This window comes from Pinus tabuliformis, chromosome 1_1, assembly GCF_031772625.1.
Source record: "Pinus tabuliformis cultivar Carrire ecotype Pingquan chromosome 1_1, CPIR1, whole genome shotgun sequence".
NCBI lineage: Eukaryota > Viridiplantae > Streptophyta > Pinopsida > Pinales > Pinaceae > Pinus > Pinus tabuliformis.
The window spans coordinates 558,190,108-558,211,525 of NC_142297.1; the positions used below are offsets into that span (position 1 = coordinate 558,190,108).

Consider the following 21,418-nt stretch of genomic DNA (forward strand, 5'->3'; position numbering starts at 1 on the left):
AGTGGCTAGTTCCTAGGTCGCATCTTCCGGAGAGGTGTTTTTCCACTTGACGAGGACATCCTTGATCGTGCGGCTACGCAGGTGCCATTCTCATGTGTCAAGAACCTGTTCAAGTTGGAGCTAGATTGACCCTTCTTCATCCAATTTAGGTAGACTGGTTTGAATTCGGCAATGGTTCCCAATCACTTTCTTGAGGCATGAGACATGGAAGACTGGATGGATTTTTGCAGTGGGTGGCAAAGCTAGCTTGTAGGCGACTTCTCCAATGTGTTGAAGTACTTGATACGGTCCATAGAATTTTGGAGATAATTTCTGACAACCCTTGTCTTTGAGTGATGTTTGCTTATATGGTTGCAACCTCAAAAATACCTGATCCCCTTCTTGAAATTGGCATTCTGAACGATGTTGATCTGCCTGTTGCTTCATGCGGTTTTGAGCTTGATGGAGATTCTCTCTGAGGTGGGCCAGCATGGTTGTGCGGTTCTGTAGGAGTTGATCCACTGCTTGTACCTTCGAGCATCCCTTGATATAAGAAGTAGGTGAAGGAGGGAGTTGACCATAAACTGCTTCATATGGAGTCATTTTGGTGGTGGCATGATAGTTGGTGTTATACCACCATTCGGCTAGAGGTAACCATTGTACCCATAGATGTTGCTTTTCTGAAGTGAAACACCTAAGGTAGGTCTCCAGACATTTGTTGACTACTTCAGTTTGACCATCAGTTTGGGGATGATAAGAAGTACTGAGTTGTAGTTGGGTACCTTGTAGCCTAAAGAGTTCCTGCCAAAAGTTACTGGTGAAGATCGGGTCACGATCAGACACAATGGAAGTGGGCATGCCATGCAATTTGAAGATCTGGTCCATGAAAGATTGAGCTATAGAATTCGGTGTAAAAGGGTCGGATAGGACGCAAAAATGAGCATACTTAGAAAGTCTGTCCACAACCACCATGATGACTGACTTTTTGCCTGACTTCGGAAGACTCGTAATGAAGTCCATAGAAACCTCCATCCAGATTGAGGCCGGGATGGGCAATGGCTGTAATGTGCCTGGGGATTTGATTGTTTCTCCTTTGTGGCGTTGACATACGTCGCACAAAGCTACAAAAGTAAGAATGTCATTTTTCATGCCTGTCCAAAATAATGAACGTCCAGTGCGAGCATAAGTCTTCGGAAAGCCTGAATGGCCTGCAGTGGGAGATGAGTGTAACTCTGCCAAAATGCAACTTTTGAGAGTGGATGTTGGTGATATCACGACTCTGTCCTTGTAGCGAAGAATCTCATCCTGCCAAGAGTAGCCCGTTGTGGAATTTGGATCCGCCTGCAATTTATTAATGAGTTGGGAGAGCAAAGGATGTGAAAACCATTCCTTGCGAGCCTCTTCAATCCATTCTAGAATGGGAAGGGAGATTGCGAGCAGGGTGCCTTCCTCCTCAAATTGGCGTGATAATGCATCTGCTACGACATTTTCGCGCCCTTTCTTGTAAATTATCTCATAATGATATCACAACATTTTGGCGAGCCATTTATTTTGTTGTGGCGAGGATAGGCGTTGCTCCAAAAAATATTTAAGGCTTTGATGGTCTGTGCGGATTTGGAAACGCCACCCAAATAAGTATGGTCGCCAGGTATCTATTGCATGTAAGATGGCCATAATCTCCTTCTCATAGGTAGATTGTCCTAGATTTGTCCCACTTAGTTGTTGGCTAGTGAAGGCCAAGGGTCGACCTTCCTGCATTAAGAGCGCCCCAATACCCATACCTGAAGCATCACATTCAATCACAAAAGATTTGGCGAAGTCGGGCAGTGCTAATACGGGAGTGGAACACATGGTATATTTGAGAGCTATAAATGCCTGTTGCGCTTCATTATTCCAGAGAAATGATTTTTTCTTGAGGAGGTGAGTGAGGGGTCTAGCAATGCGACCATAATTGTAGACAAATTTGCGATAGTAGCCCGTGAAACCCAAAAATACTCTCAAGCTCTTCAAGGTCTTTGGTTGAGGCCAATCCTGCATTGCTTGGATCATTTTGGGGTCCACGTTGACACCTTCACGCCCCACAATGTGGCCCAAATACTCAACTTCTTCCATGCCAAAAGAGCACTTGGACATCTTGACAAATAATTTATGCTTCCGGAGCAGTTGCAAGAGCAGATCTACATGCTGAAGATGTGTGGCCCAGGTGTGGCTGTAGATGAGGATGTCATCAAAGAAAACAAGGACAAATTTTCTGAGATATGGTTTGAGCAGGTGGTTCATGAGGCTTTGAAAAGTGGATGGGGCATTACAAAGACCAAATGGCATGACCAGGAACTCATAATGGCCTTCATGAGTTCAGAAAGCAGTCTTTGGAATGTCTACTTCTTTCATGCGAATTTGGTGATAGCCCGAGCAAAGGTCGAGCTTAGTAAAGAATTGAGCCCCATTTAGTTCGTCCAGCAAATCATTGACAACCGAGATGAGAAATTTATCTTTGACCGTCAACTTGTTGAGGGCCCTAAAGTCTGGACACATACGCCATTCCCCATCTTTCTTGAGCACCATGACCACAGGCAATGAATAAGGACTAATGCTAGGACAAATGACGCCTGCTTCCAAGAGTTCCTTGATGATTTTTTCAATTTCATTCTTTTGGGCGAACGGATATCTGTATGGGCACACATTTGGTGGTTGGGCCCCTGGGACCAAAGTAATGCTATGATCATGTTCCCCTCTCGAGGGTGGAAGCTCATGAGGCTTGTCAAAGACTGGCAGATGGTTGTTTAAGATCTGTTGCATCTCAAGATGAATATGAAGCAAAGTGGGTTCGAAGGCCTGGATGGCATTAAATTGGGCTATAACTCCATGGTGGCCCTTTTTTAACAATTTTTCCATCCTATGTGAGCTAATGATAGAGGGATCACCCACCTGGAGTCCACAGAGGGTATGTGTGTGGTTTTTCTACTTAAAGCTCATATATAACTCCTGGAAATCCATTGTGATTGGGCCGAGTGTGCGGAGCCATTCAGCACCCAAGACAATGTCACACCCTCCCATGTGTATGGCAAACATGTGGGTCTTTAACTGATAATCCCCCATTGGAAGTTTGACATTTTCACAGCAGCCTTCACATTTTATTGTCCCCCCATCATCTATTTGGACATGGAAGTTAGAGACTGCTCTGACAAAACAATCCACTGCTTCCGCGACTCACTGATGGATAAAGTTATACGTACTGCCACTATCAATCAAGACTACTACAGGGCGATGCTTAATAAAACCTCTGATTTTGAGAATTTGGGGAGAAGAAATCCCTGCAAAAGCATGAAGCGAGATAACTGGTTCTTCAGGTACATTGTTCAACTAGTTGTCCTCATCTTCCTCCTATGGTTCCTCAAGTGGTGGGGCTTCCTCCGATGAACTATGATCAGTAGCATCACTTTGAAAGAATTTGGGCTCCTTGCATTTATGCCCAGGGGAGTATTTCTCATCACAGTAGTAACACAATCCTTGCTTTCTTCTTTCTGCCATTTCCACTGGGGACACCTTTTGAACCTTGAGTGTTTGGGTAGTGCTTTGAGCCTGGGTGGGGTGACCCTTGGCTATGAAATTTGGGCGATGGGACTGGGCCGCTAACGCATGTTCTACTTCACAAGCTATCTTGCAAGCATCCAGCAATGAGGTTGGGTGTTGCAGTCGAACATTGGCTTGTATGGCTTCTTTGAGACGACTGACAAAACATTCCAAGTAGAACTAATCGTGTAGACCTCCTGTGCGGAAGGCTAAGGCTTCAAAGGCTGCAATATATTCGTTCACTGTTCCTGTCTGTCGGAGCTTAGTGAGACTATTCAAAAAGTTAGATTCATGGTCAAAGCGATCCGTAAGAGCTTTTGCGAATGTCTACCAAGCCACGAGCCTTCCATAGCAACGTTGATGCCACTGCCACCATTGCCATCTTTCATTGTCCAAGTACATGCTACCCACACTAAGCTGAGTCACATCATCTCTGATGTGATTCAGTGTGAAATATTGCTCCATTTGTGCTAGCCATGTGGTCGGCTGAGAGCCATCAAATTTATACATGTCCAGCTTGGGTGGTCGCGTCTAGAACTATTGGTGGTTTCCAAAGAGATGAAGAGAATGGCTAGACTCGCCCTCAATGTTTTCATTGAAAGAATATGCCTCCGAGTGTTCCTCTGACTTGCCCTTTGCGAGTGTGTCAGCTAAGGTCTTGAGCGACGACAGTACTACGTCCAACTTTGTTTCAAGCGTGTCGATCTTCTCATTGGCCATAGCTTGAGCTCTAGTTTGTACCATGCACTGATCCGATGCACTTTAAAATTTGGCACCGCCCGAAATATTTGACGCTAACAAGTGAATGGTACCACCTTTCTCAACTTGTCGACCTGATTCTTATGGGCTAAGTCTCCTACAAGTGTCCCGAGAGGGTCTTAGACTTTTCTTTTTTTTTTACTCCGAAAGGAGTTTTACTCCTCGCTTAGGAATACTGCAGTAGCCTAATCCCAGAAAAGTCAATTCTGCCCAATGTCTTGCAAGAATCGCACCCAGGTATAAGGGCCCACACAAATAGTCTGATCTGTCAACTCCATCAACTGCAAAGTATGAGTAGGAATGTGGTAGTGATCGAACCCGTGCTGCTAGATCTGATTGTGGCAACTGCTACCGAACCCACGGCTAGATCTGAATGGCGGATCTGATAAATCTGATTGGCAGATCTAATAGATTTGAATGGTGAAACTGATTGTTGCAGCTACAACAGAACCCCACCTGCTAGATCTGATCTGGCAAAGATGATGCGTGATCTAGAGAGAGACCCGGGAACTATGGTCTCAAGGAGTGTCAGGTGCTACAGATCGCAATATACATAAGGGTCTGACAGTAGTACTCGACCCAATCTTTCAGGGTACTAACCAAATAGGATCAACATTATCCTTAGCCGTACAACCCAACTACCCTATCGTGCGCGCGAGTAATCTCCCCGAGTGTTGTTCTCAGTGTACTGTAGCAGCAAGACAGCTGACGGCTTATCTATGGTGAGGTTTAGAGAGAGCATAGGGGGCTTCCGATATACCCAGAGAGTACTTGGAAGACAGTCCATGGACAGTTCTGTCTAATGCGCTACTACTCAAAGGGGTACCCACAGGGGTTAGAAGGGAGTCCAACAAGCGTGACCACTACTTGTATTTCCTGCGTGCATGCCTCCCCAAATCCGCAAGTTTATGCGCTCAACGACAGATCCCGTGGTTTAAAGACGCCGGAACACGTCTCTAGCCAAAAAAAAATTGCTAAAAATGGAGATCCCACTAGCCCTGGAAAGTGCTCTGATACCACTTGTTATGCTCTTGACCTGCAAGAAGATACCAGAATACCAAATATGCGAAGAAATATACCCAGAACACAGAACAATAAGAAATAACAGCAAGTATTTTATTATTCAGAAAGGAAAGCAATGTTCACTTACCTCTTCGAGGGGGCAACCTCCAATAGAGCTTGGCTCAATTACAAAATAAGATACGATGCTCCTCGAGGGGAGTCTCTATCCTTTATATAGGATTCATACATGCAATACCATGGGTCAATACCATGGTTCTTATTTATACCATTTATCTAATACCATGGCCCATTTGCAACTAATTGTGGTCCCTTCTTTAAATGTGGGTCAACCACTTACAATTATTAATATGGGCTTTATTGACTCTTTACTTAACTATAACTATAACTCGATCCTCTTACATAAATAAGGGGGTTAGGGTTGGACCTTAACATTTTGCTTACTTATCATGGACAATTCTAGGCATAGATTTGTGGGGGGATTTGGCGGAAAGAATGAGCTTGGTTTGTACTCTTGTCCCTTGTCCAACTTGGTGGTTAAACTTGTATCCTAGTCCCGTGGGATCAAACTTATTGACTATTAGCTTTAGGGGCGTCACAACATGGGAAATCCCAATTCTAGTTGAGTGGTCCCGCTTCCGGACACCACATACATCACTCCCCTCCACTCATTATAACCCCTTTCCACATATTTCCCATCTAGGCCCACATTTGTTTATTGGATTCACAAAGAGTTAGCCTCCCTATCTCCTTGTCCACACTTTGGGTCGGGCCTAGAACAATGCCCCGGAGGTTGATGCAGCTAAAAAGAAAATAAAAAGCATAATTTCACGACAAGAAATGTACCATAGAATCCAAAAGTTGGCTGGGACATACAAATCTGGCATGTGGGCAAAAGCCAAACACGAGCTCTACACCCATCATTATGGCCATCACCTTAGTTCCTAAGGCCCGCTATATTGGGCCCCTACATCATTAAGGAACCCCTGATTGTCCCAAGAGCTCTACACCCATCATTATGGCCATCACCTTAGCTCCTAGGGCCCCCTATATTGGCCCCCTACATCATTAAGGATCCCATGATTGTCCCAACCCCTGTGGGTGATGAACTGCCCAACCTTAAGAGGTTATTCACTATTATAACATTCACATCATGCTCTCATCCCCTGTAAAAGAAAAATCAATAAAAGGCAAAAGGCATATGAAGGAAGGTGGAAAAACAAAGGTCGGGATAACTCATGTACCACAATTGCTCCCTACTACATTCAAACACCCAAGTGTGGGCTTCCCTTATCTTAGCTACCCTTGTACTATGGCATGTGGCTTGGAGCCTTCCCCTAATGCCCCACTTCGTTCCATCATCATATCACATGACACCTGTCGCTTGATGGATGTAGCATTGACCTATCACACCCTTAGAGGTTGAAACCACCTAATATGGCCCTTGGTTAACCTCCTTCTTGAACTTGGAGACACTTGTACACTCTGAAGCCCATTATGGAAGGGCATGCCACTATGAAGTGTCCACTTGGTTCCATAGTTTGTAAGCTCATTTACTCAATTACATTGATGATTTGTTGTGCTGGAAGGTGAGGAGATGCATTGGATCTTATATAGGATTGCAGAGGAGTCTTCATCTTGGGGTTTGGCCTCCCTAAACGGGAGAGAAGCCCTCCAGAGGGTCATATTGGCATTTGTAGGGAGTGTGTTGAGAGCCATGGGCCTCCACTATAACAGAGATAAGATAGCCATGCCATAAGACCCTTCAGTATCATCCATTTCTTGCTTGTATTCCACATATTTGATGATCATGATGATGCAATTGGACCACCTTGCCCAATCAGTTGCACACTTCCACCACACACTTGGCAGTTGATCTAGGACCCAAATGACCATGGGATCCTTAAGTACCATCCATTGCTCGCTCGTGTTCCACCTATTTGATGATGATGATGATGAAGCACCAAGACCACCTTGCCCAGCTGGCTACACACTTGGCAATTGATCTAGGGCCTAGATGGGGTTGTGTCTCACCATGGAATACAAAGGGAGGGCTTGCATCATTGTTCCAGTTCTTACAGATGTGATACGGGCTTGATCAATCTACCTGGAGACCCATGAGGATGTTTTTGTGCCCCCATAGCCACTTGGGAGCACCACAGGTCATTTTCTTGGAGATTAAGGGGCCACTTCTTTTATCACTATATTTGGAGCCCTTCCACTCATTTTTACACACATTGGACTCCACTAGGTCTTCCAACGGCCCTCCTAGCTATTTATCTATCATTTTGGCCCTCTTGAGAGGCTTATTTTTAATGTTATGCAGCTATCTTGGTGAGCTTGTCACCAAGGAATGTTATTTTGCACATAGTTTTATTATTAGGGGCATCAATAAGCCTAATTAGGCAAATCAAACCCTTAGAGGGTCATATATATTGATGAGAGGATGATTCATTCCACCATGATGCCATCTTCCATAAATGCTCAAGGTGCCTCAAGCAAGAGACAAAATGGATCATGAGTGCTTCTCAAAAAAGCTCAAAGTACATGGGATGTCTCCATAAAGTACCTCTAAAACCATGAGATCATCATTATTCTAGTGTTAAAATTTTCATGTTCTATGTTGTAACAATTACTTATTCCAAAACTTCTTCTTGCAATATTAGTTATGCAATTATAGATAGAACATAAGCCAAATGCGCAATTGAAGACAACCAATAACAAGATAAGACACAGAATTTAGGTCCAATGAGCAGGGAAAAACCCATAAGGGGAAAACCCAACCAAATCCTTCTTCTATTAGATATCAATTGTTCAACAAGGATACAAAGTACAATGAGGGATCAAGAGAATGAGTAATTTCACCCAAATCTGAACAAGTTGTAGCATAAAGATCACTGACAACAGCTGCTGATGGAAACACTAAATTAACCTTCAAGTTTTGCTCTTACCCTCTAAGTCTCTCTCTCCCACAATCTTCTTCAAGCATCTCCATCTCTCTCTCTCTCTCAAGTTCGAATCCTTCATTCACAATTCAATAGTGAGAATGAGATGATATGAGATACATATATAGGAGGAGCAACAAATTATGGTCATAAAGAAGGAGCAATACGCACGCATTGAGGAGTAGTTACATATGCCATTTAAAGAGCTACACATGCCTTTGTAACTCATGCCATTAAGAAGGTACACATGCCTTTGTAACTCATGCCATTAAGGAGGTGTAAGAGGAATCTTTTATGACATGTTTTTATTGTAAGTAAGTGGAATATGCCATGTCTTAACAAGTGCATAAGAGAGACAATAACGTATGCATTAATGAAAGCGTAAGAGAATCTTTTGCGACAAGACTTTAATGAGAGTTAAACATATCCATTTAGAGAGAGAGAGAGAGTTATGATGCACTATGTCAGACATAGAGGTACAAAGTGATTCAGTGATGAAGGTAAGGTGACTTGAAGTTCCTTTTAAAAATAATAATATCATAGTATCATAAGGATAATAATAAAGGTAGTGATAATATTGTTGATTAAGTCCAAATATTAAGATTGATTAATGATGAGTTAAGTGATTTTCCAACATCTATACTTGATTACCAATTGTTGCAAGGTGATTTACTATTTTTGGAAAGTCATGCTTAAGATGCTATATATGACTTTCTAATTTTAGAAATCCACTCCAAAATTGTCAAAAATGAAATTTAATATAAGGAAATTCATCCCTGAGCTGCCAATTTTCAACACTCTCTCATCTAGGGAGGAATTTCCTTTGGTAACAAAGATCTCTACTCTCTCTGCTCATCTTTGATCATCTCTGCTTTGGAACAATGATGTCACAATCTAATGAAGAAGAATCATCATAGGGAAGATTCATCTATTACCCAATATCCACTGATCTTCCCATCTTGACAAAGGCTTGGGGGGTTACCACTTGTCAACACGTGACAAGGATCGCACACAACCAAGTCTCACCTTTGCCTGGGGGGATTACCAATTGTCAGCACATGACAAGTATCACGCTCAACCAAGATTTACCATCAAAGTCAAGTGGTAGAACACCTACATCCATAGACTTTGAGGGGAATACCACTTGCCAACGCATGACAAGGATCGCGCACAACCAAGCCTCATCTTTGCTTGGGGGGATTAACACTTGACAAGGATTCCACACAACCAAGATCTCACCTCTGCTTGCTGGGATTACCACTTGCCAAGGATTGCGTACAACCAAGCATTACCACACCCATTGGCCAAATGGGTGGTATTCCAACAAGCCCAACTTGTGGGTAGGATGCATACTGGGGTATACTCTCAGCAAGTCCCAGACTTGATGGTAGGGGGGGTTACCACTTGTCAACACAAGACAAGGATCACACACAATCTACAGTCAAGAGTTCCCTCAACCCCAAGAGCTCTCTTGGCTCCATTCCCAACTCGAGAGCTCAAACAAGAAGGAAAATCTTAGCTTAGTGTTCACGATCATTCGAGCCCGCCCCCACCAGGAAGAGTAACATCCATCAGTCCAATTTTCTCTTTGAATACCAAGAACTTCCCTTTCGACAAAGGTTTGTTAAGTACGTCTGCTATCTGATCGTCAGCTGCAATATGATGGAGTCTTATTGCTCCTCTTTGCACCATATCCCGAATATAGTGATATTTGATCTCAAATTCTCAATGTGTTTGGACTTGTCATGGAACATAGGATTTTCTGCAATTTGAATCCCACTCTTATTGTCAAAGTATATTATTGTTGTATCTAGCACATGCTCAAACAGCTCTCCAAAAAGCTTCCTCAACCATACTACCTCACAGCTATCCATGCTAGCAGCAACGTACTAGGCTTCAACCATGTTAAGCGCTACGGACTTATGTTTTTTGCTCATCCAAGATATCATGGCAAATCCAAAGCTAAAGCAGCATCTAAATGTGCTCTTTCTATCAGTAGAGTTTCCAGCCCAATCAGCGTCAGAATACCCATGTAGTCTCACATCTCTGGCAAATATCTCAATCCAAGATCGATGATCCCATGCAAGTATCTCAGCACATGCTTTGCAACAATCCAGAGGTCATGTGATGGCTTAATCATATATTGGCTCAGTGTATTGACTACATAACATATGTCCGGTCTAGTGTTCACTAAAAACATCAGTGCCCCAATCAATTGTCGATAGTCAGAAGGATTAGTCAAATCAGGTCCTGCCGCTTCACCCTTTGTAATTCATTTCCATTGGTGTGTTCATGTACTTATATTCTGTCATACCAAATCTTTCCAGAAGCTTGACAACATATTTTCCTTGAGAAAGGAATAGCTCACTAGGTCTAGGCCATACTTCTAGGCCGAGAAAGTAGTGCATCAAATGAAGATCTTCATTTCAAATTTAGAAGCTAACCCACTCTTACACTGGATGATAAGAGGTTCTCCATCGATCAAGAATAAGTCATCAACATATAATACCAAAATCAAAGGCATACCTTAGACCATCATGAAGTACAAATTTGGATGAGCATTGCTTCTAGTAAAACCAAGCTTCATCAAGAAGTTATCAATGCGAGCATACCATGTTCTTGGGGCTTACTTCAATCCATAGAGAGATTTCTTTAGTCTACATACATGAGTTTTCCTGACATGCACTTCAAAGCCTTGTGGTTGCTCCACAAATACATCTTCCTTTAGGAAGCCATGAAGAAAAGCAATTTTCACATCCATTTGGTGAAGAGTCCATCCCTAGCTAGCAGTTAGAGCCACAATGGATCAAATGGTAGTATATCGAGTAGCAAGTGCAAAAATTTCATCATAGTCTTCTCCCTCTTTCTTAGAGAAGCCTCTAGCCACAAATCTAGCTTTATATTTTTCAATATTGACAGACAGACCATGTTTAATTTTATACAACCATTTGGAAGTCACAATAGACTTACCTTTGGGTGTTGGAACGGCTTCTCATACATCATTACGTATGAAAGTGAATGGCTCAGTCTGAATAATGTTGCTCACAGCTAAAACGTATCCCTAGAACTAGCAGTGTTTCTTGCTTTCTCCGAAGGTTCCTCTAGGGGCAGCATGCTTATCAACTATCCTGTAGAGTGTCACGAAACCATAATGGCCTCTTTCTAGCATGAGGGTCACTTGGAGGAGGATCCAAGGGGTCCATGGGCTCCATGAGTTCTTTAGCAAGATTAGGCTCAGGCTCATGATCTTCTTGAGCATCCAATTCATCATCCTGACATTCGACATTAGCAGGAAGAGGAGTGTCTCTTTCCTTTTCAAGAGTTGCATCTTCATCAAATGTTACATCCTTGCTAAACTCTATAGTTCTTTAACCAAGCACGTATATTTTGTAAACTTTAGAGTTTTCACAATAACCAACAAATGTACGTTTCTTACTCAAAGCTTCTAGCTTGGTCCTCTTTTCCTTTGGCACATCAAAGTAGACAATGCAACAAAAGATCCTAGCAGAGCTGCCTACAATCATGAAGATGTAAAAATGAAGCTCTTTGTTCTCTCCTTAGAAGAAGATGCATTGAATTTGTTCTTGAAAAACCCTGATAACTCATTTGATTCATTGCAAACCCTAATTAATGCTTTTAAAGATAAATATAGGGATAAGAGAAAAGGAAGATATTTACTTAGAACTATCAGCGATATAAAGAAGAAAGAGAATGAGACTATAGGAGAATTCAATAAAAGGTTTAATGGTATTGTTAAAGAAATGCACCAAGATTATAATCCTGCCAATAAGTCTCTTCTTGAATATTACCTCGATGTTTTTAATGTTAACACTTCTTATGAGTTGAGGCATGCTAAGCTTGTTGATTTTAAGATTGCTCATTTATTAGTTGAGGAATTAGAAAAGGACATGAAAGCATCTGGGAAATCTAAGATCCCAGGTTTTGGTAGAGGTCCAAGTAAGTCTCGTGAATCTAAAGGAAAGGAGGTCAAATAAGTTGACCATGATCCTATTAAGGAATTAACACAATTGATTAAGGATATGAAGATTGAACATGTTCGAGTGATGAATACTATGCAATCTAGGTTGCTCCAAGCGAAAAAATCACAAACTCAAAATTTTCAACCTAGAAATAATAACAAGAACAATATTACGTTGCAGAAAAGGACCTCTCCAAATGAACAAAGACCATCAAATCCGCTTGAATCCACAAATATTTCCGATCAACCTTTGCTAGAGTGTAGACTTTGTGAAAGCTTCCATGCATTAGAGAAATTTTGAGGTCTAAAATGGGCTTTCTAAGGAATATTATAAAATAATAGTGGAAATAACAAAATAAGATTAGATTACCTCATCAAATTTTGGAGTGAACAAAAAAAAACTATTTTTTCAACTCGCATTTTCGAATTATCTTCCTATGATTTTACTCAAATTTCAAGCGGGAGCACTTGTTGGATGTGGAATTTAATTTTGCATCCAATGAACCCATATTGCATACTTTCGATGGACCCTACTGCACGAAAAAATGTGAAACATATGAAAAAATGTGATTGCAATCCCATTTTTTGTGAAGCAAGGTCCGTCGAAAGTATGCAACATGGGTACTCCTTGCATGCAAAATTAAATTATGCATCTAACGAGTGCTCCCGATTGAAATTTGAGTAAAATCGTAGGGAGATAAGTTTAAAATACGAGTTGAAAAATGGTGAATCATCCCTCATGGTTGACATCATCATAATCATATTGAATTCTGTTGGTTCTTATAAAGTTGATTTTTGTTGTACATTTTTGTTTTGAGGCCAATTTTTACCTCAAAATTTCTCTAATGATGAGGATTGTTATGCTATTGCAAAAGGCATCGTGGATGGTGAACTCATTGGAACGAATGATCAGATCAATATGTTTGGGAAAGAGCATCTCCTACCCTTGGAACGGTGGGTAGAAGTTATCGAGAATAGTCATAATGTTAAAACTCTCCAGCCTTCTAATATAAACAATTTTGAGGATGAGAAGGTTTTAATTACTGAGTTACGAGAAGAACTGTCATCTCAGGAGCAGATTTTGGGGATGGCAGAGAGTAAAGGAGCAAAGGAAATCACCCTTGGTATTTCAAGTCCGTGGTTAAATATTGACTTACGAAAATGGATTAACAATGCCAAAATCACGGTGCCTATTACCAAGTTTCTCAAAATTCACTCCCAGAGGTTTGAAGTTCTAAAAACTATCGAAGTACCTTGGGAGGAAAAGTCTAAACGTGACCATCAGGCTCCTTTGACATTTTTGCCATGCAATGGATTTGTTGAGCTTGACAAGGACCCAAAAGAAGTGTCTCGTCCTAAGGATCATCATGATGAAATTATTATGCAACAACCTAGCATGGGGAGTTATGTCGTCCTCTATAATTCTATAACCCCTTTAGAAGAAAAGATTGATGGATCAAGAAGTCAAGTATGGTAAATGAATTTTGATGGTGCCAGTTCTAGGCATGGTAAAGGGGCTGGGATTGTGTTAAAATCTCCTCTGGGTCATACGTTTAAAATCTGCAAGGCCTGCTAGTTTGTGCAGCAACAGGACTCTTGAACCTTAGTAGTTACTTTAATAATTAAACTAATTTTTTTACAAGGAAAAAATGAGTTTAATCTAATCTAATGCAAAGGTTATTTGCACTAGTGAATTACATGAATCTTAACCATCAATCTCAAGTGAAGAAGATCTAATATCAGTCATCAATCACTTTGGAGATTAAGGTTGTGGATTTGGTCATAAGTCAAGCTTATAAAAAAGGGTTATGCCAAGGGAGAAGACACAACAACACACAGGAGCACAAGGAAAACCAAATCAACCAAGTCTAGGGCTTGATCAGCTAGATCAGATCCAGATTGTTATATGTATTTCATCACATTGTGCCATTTTCCCAGTAAGGGAACCCATGTAAGTTTTGATCAATAAAATGAAGAGTTGTGATTTGGCAGATATTTGTGAGTGTGTATGTCTCTGTTAGATTGGTTAATTTAATGTGTTTTAGCTTAATATTATTTTTGTTTATGTTAAGAACTCATCTGCGCTTTTATTCAGCAGAAATAAATCTGCTAGGAATTAATTGTCAGGCGCTGGGTTCAAAAATTAACATGTGAACATTTAAAAATGGCTCTACAAGAAGGAATCACCCGCAAGATATGATGTCAATCAAGAATTGAATATTGGCTCATAGATATCGGTGGAATTTAACTAACGATGAGATTTAACTACCCATCATTTTATTCTCTATCATAATTTATAAGACTTAAGAAATAAAGATGTTGAGAATTATAGCTTTAACAGGAACTTCCACATAGGTTCAATGTGAACATCCAAGAAATAGGTCGAGATATTTTCAAAAGAAAATCTATTTTGTAATTCACTTTAGTAAAACAGTGAAAGGTATTATATTTAGCTATTAAGTCTAGAAAAGTGTATTTCATGCATGCATGACTTGGAGTAAATCTCAAAAATAAATTAGAGTTTTCGTCTCATAGAAAAATATAGACAGGTCAAGATAGAAGGTTTAGGAACAGTCAAACAATTGTTCAGCTTGAGCAACCAGGAAAGAGAGAAAGTAGGGTGATTCAAGAAAGAGGCAGTCGTACAAGAGGATGTCTGTACAGGCCAGATAGGCAGATCTATAGAGTCGCACAAATAGATTTGTGCAGACATACAAATGTTTGTACAATTATATGGATGGGCCACACAGCAATTTTTCTGTTGTTTTCTGAATTTTCCAGCAGGCTGTACCTCTCAGGCAGGTTGTGCAGCTCTGTTTCAGGGTGTTTTTATTGACTATGCAGCTATTGCTATTTTAGCAGACTGGAGGTTTCTCCATAAGTTTTTTGAAAGAAAGAAATGCCCAATCTGAAATAGCAATTACCTCTCTCTATCTGAAACTGGTTTTATGGTTCTGCTATATAATTTCCAGCTGTTGTGTGATTGATGCTATGGTATGAATTTAATGCATGCATTAATTAAATTCAGCTCTTTACTTCTTTAATTGAGATCATAAGAACATTGGTCATCTAGGATTGGAATTTTCACAAAAGAACTATACTAAATTAATAATAATATGCCACAACAAGAGGATAGAAATATGCCGCGAAATGCAAACATTTGTCAAACCCTTTTAGGGGCATTGATTAAACTGTGTCCACATCAATAAGGGCCCCAAACAAGGTTATATAACATAGTTTAATGTCTACTAAGAGGCTATTCTAGATAGATATCAAACCAAAGAATATCAAAAAAGATTAAACTTCTACCAAAGATTACACGTGCCACAAACGAGTGCAATGGACTACTAGATAAGTGGCAATCTTCCATGAGCAAAATGCAAATCAAAGACTACTCACCTTTTCTTTTCAACGTTCATTTCTATCGATGACAATATGCCAAAATGAAAATGCAGAGACCACGAAACAAAATAAATGAAAACCTCACAAAACATAATTGTAAAGCATTCATACATTGTGACCAATGGTGATAAAAATAGGTATAATTAACAGAGAACTGTCAATTACCTTGTACTTAGCTGCCAAAACATCCTTTGCAAGCACAAAGTCTATATCCAATGAAGTTTTTGTTCGTAATTCACCACACATAGCAGTCACAAGCTTTTCAATCTTAATCTGTAAGTAGATAAGAACAACGAAGCATGTTCTGTATCAATTGTAAGAATAAGGGCATTTACAAATACAACCATTAAATTGAGGTTTTTTTAGCTTATTGGACTAGAAAATATTCACACAACTAAAAATAGATGGGTGTTTTCTCTCACAACTTCACATAGATGAAAGCCGGCATACATCACTATACCTTTTCCTCTTTTTCAAATCCTGAAGCAAGGACTTTTACTCCATCCATTGCTAGACAGCATGTGTAAACCTGCCTAGGAAAACTCCTATGTTCTTTAGCACAGCGAAATATACATTCCGGACCTGCCAATAATTGTAAACCAATTGCCATCATTTCAATTTTATGCTTATTTGATCAAAAATTAAGCATGCAATCAAATACCATCATTACCTAATGCTTACAACAAAGAGCATAAAATACTATGGAATTAATAAATTAATCATTTTACTTGCCAAAAACAGTACTTTGAAAGATGTACTACAGCAAAATTTGTTCTAAAGATTAATGTTACCATCTGATCTTTTACCTGATACACATAAGAACAAGCAACGTAACATTACAGAACTAGCATGGATATAGACCTACTAGAGAATTATAACGGTGTTAAGAGTATTTTATGTTATCTGCATAGTGTATGAGTTGCACCTGTCATTAATAATAGATAGCCATCCCCACTACTATATCCAGCAATACTAGATCAACATAATTATAGCCTATCTTACACAAGGAGATTTATTGTTTGTGACCGCACCCCTTTCCTTCATGACAAGTACAAAAATTAAACTACACTTGAAATCCCTTTCTTGCAATTATCTCCCAGACCTACACTCAAAGATTTTTAAGTCCCTGAATGAGGTGCAACCCTAGAGGCACTTGAAAAGAATGCCCACTGTCATCACATTGACTCTTCCTCTCATTTTAGGCTGGATGATCTCAGGCACAAAGCAGGAAAACTTGAAAAAGAATGTTTGAGATGGTTTTTTAGAAAAATTGGGATGGTGCATTGCCAAAACCAATGTCTGTCAAATTGGGATGGATTAGAAGAGAGTAGCAAGAATTTTGGGATAGAATCATGTGAATCAAATGCAAAGTTTTATTTGACTTGTTTGGCAAACTAATTTGCTTTACTATCTGTAATAGGCAATTATGATTTTTCTGCCAAGCAAAAGCTTTGAGTTGACTTACCTTGCATCTCAAATTTATCAAACAATGAGGATGCCTTTAAATAAAGTTGCTTTTACTACATTTGTCAAGCAAGCATTCCTAGGTTGACTTCATATCTGTGATGTCACAGTCATGCTGATTAGTCATTGTTAACTCACCTTGCTGTAGTTACCAACCCAAAATCCCTGAAAGGTGGCAGCTGCTAAACTAGTCATACACGAAAGCTAGTTCGTTTTAATTTATTATAATTACCAGTCTTCAAAACCATATCAGCCTAAGCCCAGGTTAACCTCATCTACCCTGGGTTTGACACCTCTTTATAATTCTCTCAAGCAAGTAAAAGCCAGAAAGGGGGTTTGCTGTTTCCAAAATTGAGAACTCAGAAGCTTAGTTCAACCCTTTCCTCCAGTTGGCATGTGAGACAACTTTCATTTTACCTGATTGTCGTAGCCTTAAATTGCATATGAGATAATTTTGGAAGGCTGTATTCTCCACAAGGAAATTCGCAAAAAGGATTTGGCAGTTCTCATTGTAAGATGAATATAACCTCTTCAACAGCCATGCAAGCTCAAAAATCAAGGGAGAAGTCTATGCCTGCTAAAACAGTGCACAGGGTCATGATATACAGTTTGACGTAGTGATTGCATGCACAGCAAACTGGCAATGGTAAGATGACTGTTAGAGGTTGAACTTAGAAAGTTTTCAGTGTACTAAATGATAAGACAACAATCACAGAAATGAATTAGGGACGAGCCACTAACGTAGAAGGTGAATTTTTGTGGAAATTTTTTATAGTTACCACACAAGACAGCGCACAAGTTGGGGATATGCAGTAAATTATTGGCTATAATATTACCGTTTGAGGATCAGGATATACTAGGCGAACAAAACAGCAAAAACAGTAGCTGCATTTAATCACCTAAAACCCAACAATGTATGGTGTTAACACTAAGCAACATTTTTTTAGAATGGAGAAAGTCAACTTTATTTGTTGGGAAAAGTTACTCGTACAGCCTGTGGGTAAACCAACTGCTTTCAGTCCACACTTTTGGGCATTGCTCAGAATGTTAAGAATGTTTCCCAAACCAGCAGCAACAACTTGCAGGCCCCACCAAAAAAAGGGGAAATCCTGGACTTCCGAAATCCCTTTGTTGTACTTATGCTTACACTAAGAAGAGAGGTGAAACAGTATAAGATTATTTTCTTATTTTAAATGAGAATTCATCAATCATTTATTAACTTCAAAAAATTAAATGCATGTCAACTCAAATGATAGTACACAATGTTTAAGGTGGAAACCGTTGCATGAGAAAACCACAAAAAATTATCTTTATAATTGTCTGTAGGCACCAACGTACTGGAGTGTTACAAACAAAGACAAACTCAGCCAAATATTGTGTAGGCACCAACCTATTGGAGACACCAATCTTCTTGGCTAAGCATGTGAAATTTTCAACTATTGCAGCAATTGGAAATTATTCTTCTAACTGTAAATTAATTAACAATTTATTTGCCCACACAAACAACGAATAATTCACAACTGCAATTTTCACCAAATTAAATTTTGCGGAAGATAAACTGGAATTGAGAAAATACTGGCACACACACACAAGAATTTGACCCGCTTATTTTTGGACAAAAGTCCCCAGAAAAACGCAACTTGGGAAAATCAGTGCAGCAGCTGAGGGTTTTAATTATTAAGCAGCAGTGAAATTATGACTACAATCTATGGATGCCCAACTGGCAATCCAATCAGCAAAATAAACTGGCCGAAATATCTGTGAGGCAAATACCTCAACACCACGTCTGATCCTGCTTCGACAACTGACCAAACTAGCTAATCGTTCTACCTCTGCGTGAGCCTCTGCGCAATGCTTGCGTAGACCCCAACTCGCTAAGCCTGGAACTACAAGGAAAAATGATGTCCTGGCTGACTCTGCCTTTGGGAGAAATTCGCTTGGGTATCCGCAAGAGAAGGTGAACCACTCATCCTACTCATATGCCATAGGAGAAGGTGAACCACTCATCCTATGCATATGTCACCAACAGTAGGGGAAGGTGAACCACTCACCCTACACACGTGTCATCAATCGTAGGGGAAGGTGAACCACTCACCCTACACACATGTTATCTATCACAGGGCAAGGTGAACCACTCACCATGTACATTGCGCACCTATAGGGGAAGGTGAACCACTCACCCTATGGTCGCTCATAGCTCGAAGAAGTACCCCAGGCCCCCAGGAGCTCCCAGAGCTCAATGTTCAATCGAGACCCTCATAGTAGGGTCTTACCAAGACTTCCAACCTCTCTTTGAAGGAAGTTAAACCTGTCCTTACCCAGGGGATTTGAAAGGATGTTGGTAACCTGCACATCCACCCTGCAATGATCGAGCTAGATTGCTCCCCATTGTGTCATATCCCAAACAAAGTGGTACCTGATGTTAAGCGATGGTTTCCAACACATGCTCAAAAGACTCACAAAAGTGTTTTCTCAAATGTCTTCATAATAGGCATTGCTTGCTGCTTTATTCATTCAACCTCAACGGTGCTCCTAGAGCAGCAGACTTCAGTCATTGATTTATTTGCGAAGTAAAGAGATCCAACACCTAAATGTGATCTTATACTGCCAGTCCAGCAATCCTTAGTAGTATAAATCTTAATGAGCAGCTAACCAATATATGAGGCTTAACCCGTATATTGATGAATGAGAGAACCATCATTTTGACAATCATCATTAATAGTTGCATTCAAGCATCATAGCTTGACAATAGCTCCCTCTGAATATCAAGAAAGTAACCTTGCCCGAATCATAACCATCAAGCCATCTGCACCCTTGTTATTAATCCTTTGGTCCATGTGCCAAAGTCAACCAATTATAGTCATGTTGCTTCTCAGGTAGCAAAGATTATCAGTTATCAGATCATAACCAGCTATTATGTATAGCCTTCGCCAACATCCTTTAACATGAATTTCCTTCTTCAAATAATCATTGGGTAAGAGTCATCGATCCATTCTCCAAGGATTCTATAGCTCCCACTGAAGTCTTAGTTCAGTTGGTCATCTAGCTTTCAACAATATGCCGCTAGATAATTGTATTAAATTCTCCAATTCATTATAAGGATGTTCTTCTCATCCAGTCATTCGTGTTCATATAAAGAGGAGTTGACAAGAGCTTTCCTCTACCTTCAGAATTATCTCAACTTCCTTTGACTCCTTTGGAAGAGATATCGATGATTTGGTCAGAAAGGTCGAAGGACGTATGTCCTCACCGACTGCACGAGGAACAAATAATGCTACTGCATCAGGGATATCCAGGGTCAAATCATCTGTTCAGTCGAACAATTTGCCAACGCCTGTTCAGGGACAAGAGCACTGCAGCCATCCCCTTTTCTCAGTCATGCCTATCTATTGATATGGAGATCGGACAGCCCAGATCAGAAAGATCAGAAGCTTGTGAAGCCACATTTACAGTAGCAAAATATTCCTTTATTGATTCCTTCCAGATGGTGAGGTTCCTTCTCGCTCTCATAGTTTGGGTCATGCAATCAAGATGCACATCCCAATCTGTGTCTAGAAATCCTCTCTCCAAGAGTCTTTGCCACCACAGCTAATTTTGTACTTCATGATCAAAGGCCTGCAGTGGGATGTCAGGTTCTTATAACTAATCTTGAAGACTTCAAAGGTACTTCACCCCTTATCCAAAATGCCAAAGACAAGGGTGCTGCAATAGATCCCGGTAGCTTCTTCATAGTGGATAACTTTTCGAAAAGAAGACAATTTTGCTTTTCTTAATATGGTCCTCTTGCTTTAGATTGTTCCTTCAAAAGTGATGTTATCTTTGATTTTAAAGATATCTTTAGGTCTACAAGCTTCCAGGAAGACTGATCCTTCTTAAGCGATCTAAGATCTTTGCCAAGATTGCTTGCCAATATGACTTTTAACTGAATCTCTACTCAAGACATTTTTATGGATCTCGATGCATCCCTTTATATAGAAAGGAGAGAGTTCACACTGCCAGAAGTAATGCTATAATTTGCAAGCCCACATTCGAGTTAAACCTTGAATCTTCTTCATCATATGAATCATAAGACTTCAATAGTTCGAATTCTACAAAAATTTGTTCTTCTAGAGATGATGTTTTATTAGCATGACATCAAATCTTGTCTTCTCAACAGTCCAAAATGAAAATGACATCTTAACAAGGAATTCGACTTCTCAGGATTACTGACAACACTTTAATCTAGTACAAAACTCGATCCTTATGTTTGAGTAGCTCAACCTCACAAATCGATCCTCAATTGACTAATACGATTTAG

The 21,418-nt window shown here is 40.2% G+C and overlaps 1 protein-coding gene across 4 annotated transcripts in view; it reads right to left on the reverse strand.

Annotated features, from left to right (window-relative positions):
* The window catches only part of MEI1 (transcription coactivator), a 289,974-nt gene that overhangs the window by 176,075 nt on the left and 92,481 nt on the right, over positions 1–21,418 (reverse strand). For all 4 annotated transcript variants that reach the window (XM_089392279.1, XM_089392278.1, XM_089392280.1 and 1 more), the window contains 2 exons: positions 16,118–16,239; positions 15,823–15,930 (listed from right to left, as the gene is read on the reverse strand). In XM_089392279.1, the coding sequence (XP_089248405.1) occupies positions 15,823–15,930; positions 16,118–16,239 (230 nt within the window). The remainder of the gene's footprint in view (positions 1–15,822; positions 15,931–16,117; positions 16,240–21,418) is intronic.